Here is a 17,061-nt window from a genome sequence, read left to right as displayed (position 1 = left end):
CACGCCTGTAATCCCAGTGTTATGATACGCAGGAGGATCGCCTGAGGCCAGGAGTTCAAGACCAGCCTGAACAATACAGTGTGACCCCATTTCTACAAAAAAATTAAAAAATTACCAAGGCATGGTGGTGCACACCTGTAGGCACAACTACTCAGGAGGCTGAAGCAGTAGAATCGCTTGAGCCGAGGAGTTTGAAGTTGCTGTGAGCTATGATGACGCCACTGCACTCTAATAGAGACCCTCCCCAACTCAAAAATATTGACTTCATCGTACTTAGGAGAAAAATGCAAATGAAAACTATACTGAGGAATTATTTCAGCTAATGGATGAGGGCAAAACATAAAAATCCTGACAACATACTCTGTCAGCAAGGCTGTGGGCAGAGCAGTGCTCAGATGCTGCTGGTAGGGAACTGAGGGGAGGGTCTGGGGAGAACCTGGAGGCAGGTAGCAAAATTGTGAACGCGCTTACCTTCTGATCCGGTACTTTCTCTTCTGAAAACTGCTCTGAAGACATATCTCCAAGCAACATGAAAACACATATGCACAAAAGTGTGCACTGCAGCACTGTGTGTAATCAGAAAGCACTGGGAACAGCCCAAATGCACGTGCACAGAATGGCTGGAGAAATGACGGTACACTTTAAATGGAACACTATGCAGCTGTACAAGAGTGAGGACGATCACTATGAATGGACATGGACTGATTTCCAAAACATATTAAGTGGAAAAAAGGGCAAAGGTCAAGAGAGTATCTATAGTTTGCTACCTTTTGTGTAAAAGAAAAGCAAATAAGAGACTGGTCAGTTACCTATGGTGGTGGGTGAGAACCAGATTAAAAACAAAGGGACTAGGGAGGAGAAACACAACAAAACGTAATACGAATAGAAAAAAATGAATCAGATGCGTCTTAAATGAACGAAATAATTGTACTAAAGAGGAAAAAGCACTAATTCAAAACACTTTTGAACAGTGTTATCACTACATACCCTAAGGCTAAAGACAAAAATAACTGGACAAACTGAAATCATGTTCAAAGTTTTCCACAGCGGAAAGGGAAGGTAATTTGGAAACTACTTTACCTGTGTTCTAGGACTGAACAGGTCAGGAAATGCACGGATAGGGCCCAGGTGCTCACTGCCAGGGCAGGAGTTAAATGTGGAAAGGGGAAGGTGAGAAAGCACACTGTGGCACTGCAGCGGGATGGAATATCTGGAACGCATGGCTTGTAATACAGAAATTAGATGAAGAAATGGGAACAGACGCGTGTGTAGGTGGTGCATGCACACCACCCCCCGCCGCTGGTACCCCCTGCTCTGCTGACTGAGAGGGTGTAGAGGCGGCGCCACACCACAGCACCTGGGCCTAGGTTTCTAAACACCACTCTCCACTAAAAAGAATGAGGGTTCCCTGGAGAAACGACCAATTCAGGGCTGGGACAGAACAGATGAGCCTGGAGCACCTGACTATGACAGGAAGTACAAAGTGCTTAAAGGATGGTGAAGTTGCATCAAGAGGACTGAGGAAAAAGCCATCCTGAGGGTTCCTACTGACTGAATCTGGGACAATAAGAGCATCAACATAAATAATGTTACTAAAAGATAACAGTCTACAGCATCAAGTAAAAATTCATGAATTCACCCTCATATAAATAATAACTTAACTAAATGAAAAAATACATGGGGAAGAAGGAAAGTTCCTCCTATACTAGAATGCCTAACAACAAATATAGAAGGAATAATATTAGAAAAATCCCCATTGGCAAACAACATAGTAATAACCATTCAAGGCAAGAATCATTAACGGATGCTAGAACTAGTGGGTGAATGTTTGGCACAAAATAGGATATTCATCTCTGTGTGAGACATTAATAATTAGTAAATGACTTGACTGCGGAGAATTGGGCAGATATCATCTGAACCCAGGATCAGAGTTAACATCCCAGTGATGGGACGGACAACACCGTGCACCTCCTGAAGGAATGCACAACGGGGACCTGTCATGTCCGTGGTATTGCTGCCCAAAACACACAATCTAAATCTGATCATGAAGAAATGGCACACACGACCCAATTGAAGGACACTAAAAAAAAAAAAAAAAAAGGCTGTACTCCTCAAAAACGTCAAGGCCATGAGAAACAAAAATTGAGGAACTGATCCAAATTAAAGGAAATTAGAGATATGATGTGATCCTGTGTGGATCCTTTTCCAGGAGAAGACAGTAAGAACACTTTTTTTTTTTTTTTTTGCCATAAAAAATGTTAAAGGGACAACTCAAGTAACATAAGGAAGGTCCTTAACTAGATAAGAGCATTGTATCAGTGTAAACTTGTTGATTCTAATCACCATACTGGGTTAGGGTTAGGGTTAGTAAAACAGTGTCCTTGTGTTGAGGAAATACACACTGAAGTATTTAAAGGGAAAGGGAAAGCATGTCTAAAACTACTCAAATTTGGTTCAGAAAAACAATAGAGAGAGAAGGAGAGAGAGAATGACAAAGGAAAACCTGGTACCATGTTGATGCTGGGAAACTGAAATTCTCTGTACTCTTTTTGTAGCTTTTTGGTAAGTTTAAAATTATTTCAAAATAATAAACTATAACAATGGTTATTTGTCCCTTATTGGTGGCGAAAAAGCCACAAAAAGCACAAAGCCAGGAATAGATAAGGTAGCATCCAATCCATAAGAGGGGGAGACAGACTGTAAGAAAACGTCAAACTAAGTGCTTTTCTCATATTATTACATCTCACACAGAAAATTTAAAGTCACAAGTTAGAAAGACTTTCCCTCTGTTCTGTATTTACCAATCGAATTGCTGACTCTGTCTCCTTTCTTCTTCTTATTTTTCTTGTTCCTGCCTTTTGGCTGAGGATAATCTGCCAGTAGCAGCTTGTTGTTCTGCTGAAGCTCGCTGGGAGAGGCGGGCTCAGCAGGGACTGGGTTTGACCTTTCCTCCTTGATATGGTTCAGCTGCTTTTTGTTATTGTTATTATTGCTGACTTTTCTCTCCTCTCTTTTCTGCTCTGTGAGGGAAGTGGGGTCAACCACTTTAGCCTTTGACTCAGTCTGGGCCCGGGGTTTGGGCTGCCCCTCTGTGGCTTTGGGGGGCTCCATGGGCTTCCGTGCTGGCTCACTGCTGGCCTTACTGGTCTGCTTTAGCTTCTGTTTGCCGTTTCCCTCTTTATGATGACGCATCATGTCCAAGAAAAAAGACAGCGGCTCATGCTGCTTCCCACTGACCTCTTTGGGGAGGAGAGGTTTGGAGTCTCTGTTGTCAATGGGGTCCACAGTATCCCTGTCGGCTCCCGGCCGTGGCCTGGGCTCTGTGTGATTCATGTGTCTGGAAGGGGAGCAAGAGGTGGTTTCTGGTCCTTCAGTTTGCTCCAGTGAGCCATTGTGGGTGTTTTCAGAGTTAGGGACAGACTCTGTTGCTGCCTGGAAATTTCTAGCAAGCATGTCCAACTTGGGGCAGTCTTTACTTGGCCTCTCCTTCTTCTTCTTTTTTACAGCTCTTAGCTTCTGAAGCTCCTGAAGCCGGCGAAATTCCTCCTTGAAATGCTCGTCCTCCTCCTCCTCTTCCTCCTCCTCCTCTTGACGCCTCTGCTCCTCCTGGAGGTGCAGGTGCTCCCGGGCCCTGGCCTCGGCTTCTAGGCGAGCTTTCTCTTCCAGCTGCCGTTGTAAAAAGAGAAGGCAACTTAAGACAGTGGTAAGTACACTAAAAATTAAGACCACAGAAAACTAAGATAACCTAAAAAATGAATCACATATGGAATATAAACTTCGAAAGGGGCTATAATAAACTAAAAGTTTAAAGCACACCTACCTTCAATTGTTTTACTCTACAGAATTATTAAATTTCATCTATCTACCATGGTATATGCTTACTTTATTTCAGGGGATGGGGGTAGTTAACAAAAAATCCCTTACAGCCTTTGACCTGGTGCTGGGCACATGACCTGAGGTCAGAGCAGCTGCTGGGCTCATGTCCAGGGAGCCAGTTACCTGCCTATATGTGTAGCAAGGAGTCACGCTGCTGATGCAACTGATACTACGAATTGCTTGTGCACCAGTGAAGGCTGCACACGTGCTGCCAGAACTTTGGGCAAACACACCTTTCCAGGTGAAGGCTGATGCTGATGCACTCACCTGTATCAATAGGGCATGCAAGAAACACATAGTAAAAAACTAGAAATTTCTTCTCATCCTGGCAGATAAATAAAAGTCCCAATATATTGTCACCAGTGTGACAGAGCAAATGGCTTGCTGTCCAGCTTCACTAGTGAAAACTATATTTTCATAACGATATATTCCAGGAGCATAAATGGAAACGATTCCTTCTGTTTAGAAAATAAATGTGAGCTGTCAGAGTTAGAATCATGGTGCCGCCTATTGCTGAACTCGAAAAAAGCTAGAGTTGACAAGAAACTTTGGCAAAAGCATTTTGCTTGGGAAAATATAAAGTCCTGCCCAAGTTTAAATTATTTTACACAATATTTTTAATAGACAAATTTACTTATCTTCTGAAAAACTTAATAAAACATTATGGTAAAAATTTAACAATAACATGTTTTTTAAAAACTTAATTTCACAATTCAAGTTAAAATTATTTAATTCCTTGCTCTATCTGTTAAAAGGGAAAGCTTCCCTGGGAGGTAGCCCCTGATAGGCAGCTCCTGGAAGAGCCCTAGGGTGGGGTCCAGTGTCTGCAGTGGGCCACAGGGCTGTGCCAAAGGGGAAACTGACTCCATCACTATACTCAATGGCACACATAGGGCAGCTGGTGTCCTCTCAGTGCTGAGCTACATTCTGGCACGAGCTTGTCACACCAAGGTCTGGTGACAAACAGGTCAGGAGACCTACTGTGAGCAGGTGCCTTAGCCTCTAGTGGAGTGACTCCCCCAGCAAAGCCTACGGGGTGAACCTGCTACAGGACAGAGTCCACAGGGGAGCTGCTGCCTTCATATCCACAACGAGCCATCGTCACCAAGCCTCAGTGCAGACCTGTGGGCTGTCCTATGGCATGAGGTCAAGGGAGACAGTACCAGGACAAGGAGGAGGTCCCATGAGGTGTGAGTGGGTGCTGACCTGAAGTCTGGATCTAGATTGCCTGCAAGGTCAGAGGGCAAGTACATGGGGTGGAGGATATCCCTGAAAGCACTGGAAGGGGTCCCAGAGGCCTCCAGTGAGTCCCAGTGTGAGGTCTCAGGCCTTGGAACACCGTGGGGCCCCCGATGCCAGAACACACCATGTGCTCCTCGCTTCAGAGGGCACAGGAAACCCAGATCTTCTGAGGCATACAACAAGCTTCTCCCATAAAGCCTCCCAATTAGATCCAAAAGCCATCCAAATCTACTTTAAGATTGTGAGGTACAAGCAGAGCTCTTGATGGTTAATCCACTTAGAATAATCATAATTAGTGGAGAATCAAAACAGCTAAGTTAGAAGCAACAATGTAAGAGATACGGCCCAACCTCTTGTCCGTGTGGGAGTGTCTCCTTCTCTTCATGTCCTTGCCCGACCAAGCTGCAGGCAGGGACCTTGCCCCTTCCCAAAGCAACCATCCCACTGTCAGAACCCTATCAAATTTACAAGTTCCCCTCTGCCTGTGGCCCACATCTGCCTGCTTGGGTCTGGCTCTTGGAGCCTGATCTTTTTAGCCAGCTGAAACCAGGAGGATCTTTGGAACTGTTCTAGTATAGAGGTGCTGTAGAAAATCCTCCAAGAGAAAATTTTGCTGGGGGCAGGGGAAATGCAAATCATAGATTTAATCGATTCCCAGCAGTATCAACTCTAGCATCGAGTAAGAACACAATTTCTTGGCCAGGCACAGTGGCTCAAATCTGTAATCCTAGCACTCTGGGAGGCTGAGGCAGGAGGATTGCTTGAGCTCAGGAGTTTGAGACCAGCCTGAACAAGAGCAAGACCTTGTCTCTACCAATGACAGAAAATAATTAGCCAGGTATGGTGGTGCACACTTGCAGTCCCAACTACTTAGGAGGCTGAGGCAGGAGATTGCTTAAGCACAGAAGTTTGAAATTACGGTGACCTATCCTATAATCACGTCACTGCACTCTAGCCAGGGTGACAGAGCGAGATCCTATCTCAAAAAAAAAAAAGAATATAATTTCTCATTTATTAGCAGACGGTCTCAAGTCTACTCCCAGCCCCTCACTGGGCCAAGGAGAGATTTACTTTTCGTGAGACACCACGCCCTCTGGTGAGGTGGAAACTGCCCAAGACCTCCCACAAAGGCTGGTCACCTTAGTCTTCCACATCAATGCCATGCACTGGCCCTCATCTTGAATGGCCAGTGGGACAAGCGGAGCATGGGGACCTGTGTCCAGAAGACTCTGCTGTGCCAATTGCCCTTCCCAGTCCCATATCAAAGTCACTTCTTCACTCACAGGCTCCAAAAGCCCCCAAGAGCCCCACTTCCACTACCTCTACAGCAGAGGGCTCCTTCTTCCCTACTTCCTTGGGGAGGAAGGTTCTCATACAGACAAAGCTGGGTCTGCTGCTGCCCCCAAGACGGTCAGCACAAGAACCTGAAAGCTTGTGTTAGATCCACTAGCAGAACCATTACACAAAAGGGGGAGTGGTTTCCTGAAAGTACAAAGTACGGTTTTTAACCAGCTTCCAGTTCAGGCCACCAGAGACAGACAGGAATAAGTCAACTCGCTTCAGAGCCCCCACCACCTGCAGCTCAACCTTGCTCCCAGAGAGCACAGCAAGTGCCTCAGACCCAAGGTGCATCACTTGCCTTTCTCTGCTTATGCCTTGCTCGCTTGGCTGCTCGAGTGCTGCTTACTGGTTTGGTCTCTGAGCTGTTTATAAACTGTAACAAATCCTCTACCCTTCGGTGGTCAACGACACTTTCCCTTTCCGAGATCTGATCCATTTTTTTAGGCTGCTCTTCTTTCCTCTTGGTCAGCCGTAAACGAAGCTTCTCTCTCATTTCTGCATAATTCCTACTTGTTGGTGCAGCTGGAGGCTAAGACAAATAACACAACTAAATTAAACTTCAGGTTATAATTCTGAATGTAACAAATTTCAGACATCTCTACAAATAAACTGTTTTATTACAAGTAGTACATGTTCATTGTGAACATAAAGAAATAAGATAAGCTGACAGAAAAAAGAAAAACTATCATCACCAAGTTATCTAAAAGTTGCATCTGTCACCTTCCCCTCAAATTCTATATATTCATGAAAAGATCCGGTAAAGCACGTACAACTATGTACACAAATGGATTTTTTTTAACTGAAAAGAAACAATTACACATACTGATTCATCTACTTGTTATTTACAGTGTGAATCTCTTTTCATGTCAATAAAGGAACCTGTAGTATCTTTCCATCCATTTATAGATTTCCTGCTCAGTGCCAAAAAGGAAAATAATTGCCCTCAATTCTACTGCCAAATTTCTTACTATTAAAAACAGAACTAAGTAGAAAAACTATAAGCCCCTGCTTTTCCTACTGCTCATCTCTCATAAATCATGGGTGATAACTGCTTGTACAAATTAAATTACTGCTCTGGAAAGATGTATAAGTATGTATGGGTACCACCATCCTTTGTATTCAAACAAGAGCAATCAAACTGTACACACAAAACACTGATGCAACTGACTACACAGTATTCCACTGTATGGATGTACTATGTAACAATGTCCTACAGCTGGGCAATCAGTAGATGCCCCCCACTTCACCAACTATTTTAAAAATCATAAACAAATATAAAAATACAGCGATGAAATCCTCACAGCTAAATCTTTGGGAAGATACTTTTCATTGGTTTTTTAAGTAAGCATAACCTAAAAGTGGAATTGCTGCTTCAGACCATATCTGGATTTTAACTCTGCTGCAAATGAAGCTTCCATATAACCACACCTTGAATGAGTCTAGGTGTCTAATGCTTGTGAAAGAGCCTGTGTGTTGCACACCTCTCATGTCCCAACAGGCTGGCTCAGGCACTTACCCCACCATGCCCGAAGAACTCGCAGTAGCAGCAGTCACAGTACTTGCCCTCCTTCTGGGTGGTGGAGGTGGAGGTGCTGGAGCTGTGCTCAGAGCAGCTGTCTTCATCCCCACTCTCATCCCCGTCATCCTGCTGCGGGTCATAGACGCCATTCTCGCAGCGGTGTCCTTCACAGTCAGGGTCACTGCAAAACCGCACACAGGCTCGTTAGCGAATGGCCTGCCTTCTCTCGCCCACCCATAGTTCTGCCCATTTCACAAATAAGAGGTAGGTAGCACAGAGGATGTGTGCCCCAGGGTGTCACTTGTAGTCAAGCACAGGTGGCAACAGAAGGGTTGGGCAGGAGGCACAGCTTACAGGCAGGCAGTCACCCACAGCACTTGTAAAGCGCCACAGAACAGAAACACAGTCTCTCCAATGTCTCCTTCTGTGACTGTTCCTGCCACCTGCTTCCACACTGAGCAGGAGGGAAAAATGGCTTCAAACAGGTGAGTTCAAAAATAACAGAAATTTGTCTTCTAAAAAAAAAAAACACTGTTGTTTGCTGTATTGTGCTTCACTATATACATTTTATACATTTTCTTCTGACTCTATCCAATGTACAACAAATACAACTTAAAAGTCAAACAAGAGACACCCAACGTTGCCCATGGTTAGGGGTAGTCTGCCCACTGACCCACGGTGGCTCAGCATCTCTGTTCTTCCCTCTGCAGAGCTAGAGGCTGGGATGGGAATCCCCCACGGCCTCTGCTGGGGACGACCCTGCAAATCCCTCTGCGTTCCACTGACTTTTCAACTGCATGGTTCCGGGGACAGTTTCTGTAGCTGTGTTAGTGCGCATAACACTCATTTCCCAAAGTGCTCCCAACCACCCCTCCAGGACCTGCTCACCTGCAGACGCTCGGAGGGGCACTAATAGAGCCATCTGTGGTTGGGGGCAGGGGGGCAGGACAGAAGCTTTTGCGTGTGTCCACAAACCCGGGAGCTGTGGTTGCAGCTTTGGGGAATGATGGGGCTGTAAGATTTGCAAGGTGAGGGGTGGAGGCAGGCGAGAGTGCAGCAGGAGAGAGTGCTGGGAGCGGGGCCAGGCCCGTGGGGCTGTTCCTTGGGGCTGTCGGTGCCGAGTGTCTGTGATCCTCCTTGTTGATGCCATGAAAGACATCGCCTGCATCGAGAGACCGAGAGTCATGGCCAATGGCTGAAGAAGAAACAGACATTCATGTTTCCCTTAATCACAATTTTTTCACCATCTTTTGTTTTAAAAATGTCTGAACCTATAGAAAATTTGAAGGAACAATACAAACACCCTTCATCCTTCACCTTGATTCATGATGGTTTATCATTTTGTCACATTTACTTTATTTCTTATATGCACACCACACTTTTTGGCTTAACATTTAGAAGTTGCGCACACCCCTAAACACTTCAGCATGAATTCCTGAGAACATGAACATTTTGCTGTATGACCACCATACCATTATTATTACACTAAGGACATTTCACATGGACATGGTACTCTTCTCCAATGCACAATTCATATTCAACTTTCCAATCTTCTCCATATGTCCTCTAGTGCTTCCCCCCAACATAGCTTCTTCCAAGACATTTTTCAACAGGCCAGCTGTCTGCCAATTTGGATTTATCTTGTCTCAATACATTTCGGTGAAATGTTTGGGGCATGAATCCTACAAAAGTTATGTTGGATTCTTCCCATTTCTTGGCAGCAGGAAGCATCTAATGTCCTTTTGTTCCATGACAGTGTGCAGAGGGCTGCCTGCCAGATTCCTCCAGAGTAAGAGGCCAGATTCCGCCATCCCTTTGTAACCTGTCAGTCCTGTGAGTGGAAATGCTCTGTTCCCCAAACTGACAACCAGCATTCTTAACGTCCACTGATGATGCAATCCTGAACCAGCGGCTTACTGCACAGCTAGCTGCAGAGTGCTGACGTGCCACTTCTATCCTTCTTACTCACACAGCAGTGGTGTACCTCTGTGAAAAAGAGCTGCCCTGCCTCCTCCCCTGTCTGGCATCCCTATGGACTCTCAACCTTATCTGTGTGGTACCATCCATTTCATGACTCTTTCTGATGCTCAGTCTGTCCCAACTTTGGCTAGTGAGGCCCCTTTGAGCCACTCACGAGTTCTGCACTGGTCTCTAATGACTTTCAGGCCCCCTTCCCACTGTTGGACAGTGGATTAACCCGAGTGACAGCAGGGGATGGGTGACAGGCAGCCCCGTCAGCTCTCCTTTGCTCAGCATTTTCCTAAAGCAGCTTCCGAGGAATCTCACCACATGCTCAGAAAGCAATGCCTCTTCCTGTCACAGAACAATGGGTACGGAGACTGAAGGCAAGACCCAGTGCAGCAAAGCCCCAGTGGGATTTAGTATGACAGCTAAAATTCTCGTCAGAGCCTTACAGGCCAAGCTCTTTGTAGGTGAGCATTTGGGGCATTAATTATACTAGCATAGCCTCTGGGAGGCTAAGTAAAAGGCAATTACAAAGATGGTGTGAAATAAACAAGCTGTGCCTTTTATGAGGGTCCCCAAGGGCTAACAGGCCTTACCTATTGAAGGAGGTCTCTTGGATGACACTTTGAACTGGCTGTTGCTCGACTGCACTGTGGTAGCTGTGCAGGACACGGAAGACATGGCTGATGAGGTAGCCATGACAACTTTGTTTGCTTCCATAAAAGCATCTTGAAAATTGTACAGACATTTCTTTTTTGCAGCATTTTTTTTCTCTTTATCCGAAACTGCAGGTGTTTCACTGCTAGATGGAGGTGGAAGGGCTTCAGGTCTTGTTTCTGAGAGTGTTGGCCCTAATATATCACTCCCTTCAGAGAAGAATGGGAAAATTAAAACTTCTAACAGAAATAATACTTAGCTAAACCCTACAAGACATGCTGATGATTGAAACACTTAATACTGGGGCTGTACTGCAGTTAGGCCTCTACTGGGCTGATGCTGGTCAGCTGGTTTTTAATCTAAGAAAACATCTTTATTGAGCACCTACTATGTGCCAATTCCTGTGCACAGTGCTTCCCAAAGTCATTTAATGCTTTAAAACTACTTTCGGAGGTTGGTACTATTACTCCCATCCTAAGAAGATGAAGATACTGAGACTCAGAGAGGCTAAGCAACTTGCCCAAGGTCACACAGCTAGAAATCCTTCCCAAGCACAGATCGGGATGTCCAGTCTAGCTTGTTGTTCTGAATGCATGGAGGGCCTGGGTGTGGGGCTACCACGAGCTCTGGCCACATGAAGACAGAGATGAGGCATAGCTACCAGCCCCTCCTCAGGTGTTCTGGGCCCTGCGACTGAAGTTAACAGCTGAGCCTCAGCAGCTGAGGCAGCTGGGGAAGAAGGAGCTTATTAGAAGGGAACAGATCCCATGTAGGGCCAATACAGAAATCAGAGAAAAGGAACAAAAGCCACGGCATTCAAGTCACCGTGACACTGTCTCCCTGCCCCCTCTGCACTAGGGCTGAGGTCTGGTTGTCACCACTGCTGAGAATGAAAGGCTGGACATCAAACTGTGCAGACTAGACCCTGGGCCGACACACAGCCACGGAGCCAGAGCCTTGCTCTGCTCCATCAATGCAGGGGACTGACTAGTGGCAGATGCAAAGGATGGAGCAGAAGGACAGCCCCCAAGGACCCAAGGACGGAGGTGAGGGAGCAGCAGCTGGGTACAGCTGCACCAGAGCTTCTACAGGAGGTTACAGCAAAGTGTCAATCTATTCAGCTTCGGTTATTTTAAAACTTTAAGAAAGTTTTAACAGATTCCTTACCAGAAATTGTATCTGGCAAGAAAGTGCCAGGATTCCAGTTCTTATCATTCATCACTTCTGATCCCCAAAGACTTATAAATTTAGAACTATTCCACTCTGGAGTATTCCCAAAACAGCTTGGATAAATATGGTCTTGAAGAGATGCATTGAATACCTGATGCTTATTTGTGTGATTCTGAACAGGTGCTGGCGATAAAGCCTACAAAAAAAAATTTTCTAATCACATATCAAAATTAATATTCTGTTTACCTAAGTAGTTAAACTACAAACAGACAAATCATTACTGAAAACCTTGTGGGATATGCTCACCATGAGCTTGTGTCCACGGGTGCAGCACATCTCACAAAGCACTTACTTGATTTATTTATAAGACTATACACAATAGGTCAAATTTCAACCAGATGTAGATTTTAGAAGCAACTGATGCCTCAAGGAATATACATAAACAAACTTTAGACAACTCAGTAGCTGCTCACATTCCTATCTAGTCACACCGAGTGTGGTTAACATGCATAAGGTCTGTCCCTACGGCTTATTCTCATCTGGCTTGTTAATGATCATGGCAAATAAGTCAACTTTAGAATCATTGATGAAAATGGGTAAAGCCCTTACACTGATCTCTGACACTTGGGTGAAGTATAGCATAAGTCTGAAGAACTAGAGGGACTTCACGTTGTGCTCTGAAGCTCACGGCGCTCTCCAAGGAGCCACCTCACAGGTAAGCCGTGCAGTGGGCTCCACGGGGCAGACCCTGGTTGAAGGCATCAGGGGACAGTGACTTGGGTCTGGCCAGCAGCCACACAGTTACTGGGTGACCGGCCACTTGGCTAATCCCTGCACCCACCTGGGCCTGCCCTCCGCCTGAGCCCGCATCCAGGCACTAGGCCCTGTCTGCTGACCTCCTCAGGAGCTCCTGAGCAGACCCGTTCTCACAGCGGCACGGCCGCAACAGCCTCCACACTTGCACTTGGGCCTTTCCAGTTCTTTTCCTCACAGCAGCCAGAGTGACCTTTTTTGAATGTAAATACGAGCATGTCACTCCTCTGCTCAGAACACAGCAATGGTTTCCCAGCATTTGGGCCCCATGAGACCCGAAAGAGCTGGGCCCACCTACCTGTACCCTTCCTCTCACCAAGCCCTGGACACACAGGCCTTCCCATGACCTCCACACTCCCATACTCCTACCCGACTCTGAGCTGTGCGCATACCGTGTCCACATTCTAGAATGTGCTAGCCTTGGCTCACTACCTTGCTCACGCACACTCATGCTCAGGCTGAGAAGCTGCCACTGCCTTTCCTCTCACCACCCAAGACCCAGCACCCAAGACCAAGCAAGCCTTCCCAAGAAACACACTAAAATCTGTAATTTTTCCTCTCAGCACTTACCACGGTGATAATTCAGGACTGACTTGTAGCCTATTGGTTTAATGTCTGCCTTTCCCCAAATTATGTGTGCTTCACGAGGGGATGGGACACCTGGAGCCTGGTCCCATCGCCCCCAGCCCTTGTTAAGGTGGGGCACATGGTTTCCCCTCAGCAGGACTGAGGTACTGCTGGGATGAATGAGCACCAAGGGACAGGCCTTGTCCTAAAGAAAAAAGCTACACCTAGTAATCATGCCCTTTGGGATGCAGAAATAAGCAGTGAATTCTGTGAACTCAAATGGCAGGGTTCCTGAGAGCAGGTGATGGTCTGGAAGAATCTCGAGGCCCTGGCTGGTGCAGAGGAGGGGAAAAGCACAGGGGTGGCCCATGAACATGGATGACAGCATGGCACCCCGAAGGGCTCAAGGACAGGGACAGTGGCCAGATCAGAGACAGCATTGTATGACTTTGTCCTGAAGGGACCGTAGAGCCGCAGAGGGTTTTAAGCAGCAGAGTGAGATGATGTGGTCAGTTTATTAGAAAGACTGATCTGTGGCAATGCTGTGGGTGGACCAGAGCAGGAGGACAACACTGAGGTAGGCAGTTAGGGGACGAGAATGAAGGTGGCGAGGAAAGGAGCAATCCTGGAGCTATCAAGACAACAGCTGTGACTGAACATCTAGGTCAGGGACTACCATTCCAGGCAACAGCTGGATCTGAACTCTAGTCCCAGGTCTCAGCCTTGGGCCTACAGTCTGATGGGCTCAATGCCAGTTCTCCTTTTTACTAGCTGTGTGACCTCAGGCAAGTCACTCAATCTTTTTGTGCTTTAATTTTCTGATCTGTAATCTGGAAATACCTACCTCCAGGGGTGGTGGTAAGAATTCAGCACATTGCCTGGCCCATAATAACATTCAGTGAGTGTGAAGGTGGATTATTTTCATTTTCTAAGACTACAATCCCTAGACACGAAACAACCAAACAACTGAACAAATCCTACCAGCTGTGCCCATTCTCCCACAGGGTTTTGGAACAGAGAGGAAGTGGGAAGGAACTCCCCCTGGGCCACGGGGACAGCTCAGTGCAGGGAACAGGTGCAGGGAGGTAGGGTGTGGGACGAGGGTAGGGACTGGAGCAGATGCTCAGGCCTTGATATGGGATGGGCATCCACAGTACAAGCAAGGGCTGCAAGCAGCTACTCTGGCAGGGGAGCCCTGGGGGCAAACAGTAAGGAAAATGAGAAAACCGTATTTCCACAGACACCAATTCTTACAAAGTAGTGGTAAGCTAAGAGCTGCTTTGCTGAGAAGTAATTGATGAAAAGTATTAAGTAGGAGAGGGTTTCTCAGTTTTGGGGACCTTTTGCTAAGGTGCAGAAATACCTGACAGGTGTAAACCAGCCAGTTTTCTCACAATGCACAACACTGGCTTTGAGAAGTGGCTCCACCTTGCTAGCCCAGCTGGTAAACTCTGAGTAGCAGAAGCACCTTCAGGGCTCTGAAGCTACTTAAGTACTTCTGGGACCCTGTAAAATGAGACTGTGAGTTGTTTGCTGTCCTCTCTGGAAAGCCTGGCTGAGAGCCTGGACTCTACCACCACATGTGTCCAGTGAGCTCTTGCTCATTCTTCAGACCCTATTCTAGCATCACCTCCTCTGCAAAACCACCCCTGAAATCATTTACAGTTTTTCTCCTTAGTGTTTTTTCTACCTCATGTCTGTAAGTTCCGTTAGGTATGCAGTAGCATTTTGATGTTTTGTCTGATTATGTTTTTGTCTTCCCTTTAGACTGCGAGCTCTTTGAAAATAGGCACCAGGACTAGCTGATTTTTGTTTTCCTAGAATGTAGCACAGGGCCTGGCACATACTGGGTGTTCAATAAATGTTCGTTGAAAAGTGTTTAGCTCAGAGGAATAAGAAAATGCATCTCTAAAATTGTAATACTGGAAACATAAGATAGTGATTCTACACATTCAATTTATACACTCTTCAGAAACCTACCTACTCAGAAAAGGAGGCCCAGTTGTAGAGACAAAAGGCAAAAGTAAGAAAAAGAGGAAACAGTAATTTTAAAAAGTTGTATTTTTCAGTGTTTACTGCATAAGATGTCTACTGATCTTAATAGCTTAAGAGTTTCCTTCAGAAAAAAACAGGTATCACATATACCTTTGCGACATGTGACATGTATGTCACATACATACATTTTTGGGCCATGCCTTGATAAGTCCACCAATGATTTAACCATAAAATAAGTCTCTCAAAATGTGGATAATGCTATTAAATTAGAACACTGATTTCACTTTTTATATAACTCCACAAAGCTTCAATTAACAAGTTTTGAATTATTCTCCACTTTGAGACAAAAGAAGTAATCCACAGGAAGTTTTTGCTTTAAATGAAAGCTCTGACACAAATGCAAACACACAAAAAAAGCTTTTCACCAAGCTCAAATTCCAAGTTTATCACAGCACCGAGTCATCTGGCCTGTCCTCTACACTGTACAAAAAGAGAGCATAATACCAAATCATTACACACACGCTTGAGAGAGAGTTCCAACACTAAGTTTTCAAACAAGAAGGAATTCCAGTTATATCTTAGGTAACAAGAAAGTTAAGATGAGTGACTCTATTCTGTATTTCTGCTTAACTGAGATTCTTCAACATTTCTCCCAGAGATGGTAAAGAAGCAAAAGGACCACCTTTGTTTTGGCCTTGCTAGTTCTCAGGCTGGAAGAACTGAACACTACCTCCAAAATAAAACGCAGACCAAAGATCCTCAATAAAATACTGAAAATATGATCCCCAAATTGCAATCTATCTTTTTTTTTTTTTTTGAGACAGAGTCTCACTCTGTTGCCCGGGCTAGAGTGCTGTGGCATCAGCCTAGCTCACAACAATCTCAAACTCCTGGGCTCCAGCGATCCTCCTGCCTCAGCCTCCCAAGTAGCTGGGACTACAGGTGTGTGCCACCCCACCTGGCTAATTTTTCTATTTTTTAGTAGAGATGGGGTCTCACTCTTGCTGAGGCTGGTCTCGAACTCCTGACCTCAAGCGATCCTCCTGCCTTGGCCTCCCAGCATGCTAGGATTATGGGCGTGAGCCATCTCACCTGGCCTGCAATCTATTTTTGGCCCCATTTTCCACATAGCTCCTCCAGCCCCCCACTGCCAATCTGAACTAAAAACTTGTACCAAGTTTTAATTCCATTAAACATTTTTGCAGTGGTTGTACTTAAGTTTCGAATTAACCTGGAGAGGGAGATATAAAGACACCCTAGTTGGCCAGACACGGTGGCTCACGCCTGTAATCCTAGCACTCTGGGAGGCTGAAGTCGGGGGAATGCTTGAGGCCAGGAGTTCGAGACCACCCTGAGCAAGAGTGAGACTGCCCTCTCTACAAAAAAAAAAAAAATAGAAAAATTAGCTGGGTGTGGTGGCACACACCTGTAGTTCCAGCTACTTGGGAGGCTGAGACAGAAGGATCCTTGAGCCCAGGAGTTTGAGGTTGCAGTGAACTGTGATGATGCTACTGCACTCTAGCCTGGGTGACAGAGCAAGACTTGTCTTTAAAAAAAGGGGGGGGCGGAGAAAAGAAAGAAAAAAAAGACACACCCTGGGCTCCAGAGACTGCACTCAACTGACCCCACCCAATCACCAGGCTCCACTGAACACACTAAACTCACTGAGGGCCTGTAATCACTTTTAATATTCTTCACATTCCCAGCGGAGAATTCAAGACATCTTCTACTTCACTTCTAGGCCCTTTCCTAGTACAGTGATTGTTACATAACACACTTTCTGTGTTGGATAAAAAAGACAGGATTGAAAGTTGAACACCTTGGGTTCCAGTACAAATTCTGGAACCTACCACTCCGAGGCCACAGGAGATGCAGGTGGGAACCTGTTCTGTGAAGGAGCAGTGAGTGCAGCCCCC

General features: G+C 45.7%; 1 protein-coding gene across 4 annotated transcripts in view; it reads right to left on the bottom strand.

Annotated features, from left to right (window-relative positions):
* Window positions 1-17,061, bottom strand: part of FAM193A (family with sequence similarity 193, member A) — a 100,221-nt gene that overhangs the window by 24,375 nt on the left and 58,785 nt on the right. For 2 of the 4 annotated variants that reach the window (XM_012650651.1, XM_012650653.1), the window contains exons 13-18: window positions 11,768-11,966; window positions 10,540-10,809; window positions 8,867-9,173; window positions 7,976-8,159; window positions 6,758-6,988; window positions 2,802-3,666 (exon numbers count right to left, since the gene is read on the bottom strand). In XM_012650651.1, coding sequence (XP_012506105.1) covers window positions 2,802-3,666; window positions 6,758-6,988; window positions 7,976-8,159; window positions 8,867-9,173; window positions 10,540-10,809; window positions 11,768-11,966 — 2,056 coding nt within the window. The remainder of the gene's footprint in view (window positions 1-2,801; window positions 3,667-6,757; window positions 6,989-7,975; window positions 8,160-8,866; window positions 9,174-10,539; window positions 10,810-11,767; window positions 11,967-17,061) is intronic. The other 2 variants (XM_012650654.1, XM_012650650.1) reach the window with 1 other exon arrangement.

The sequence above is a fragment of the Propithecus coquereli genome, unplaced genomic scaffold (genome assembly GCF_000956105.1).
Source record: "Propithecus coquereli isolate 6110/MARCELLA unplaced genomic scaffold, Pcoq_1.0 Scaffold337, whole genome shotgun sequence".
Classification (NCBI taxonomy): Eukaryota; Metazoa; Chordata; class Mammalia; order Primates; family Indriidae; genus Propithecus; species Propithecus coquereli.
The sequence above is the reverse complement of the archived record's forward strand: the minus strand, read 5'-3'. Positions and strand labels throughout refer to the sequence as shown.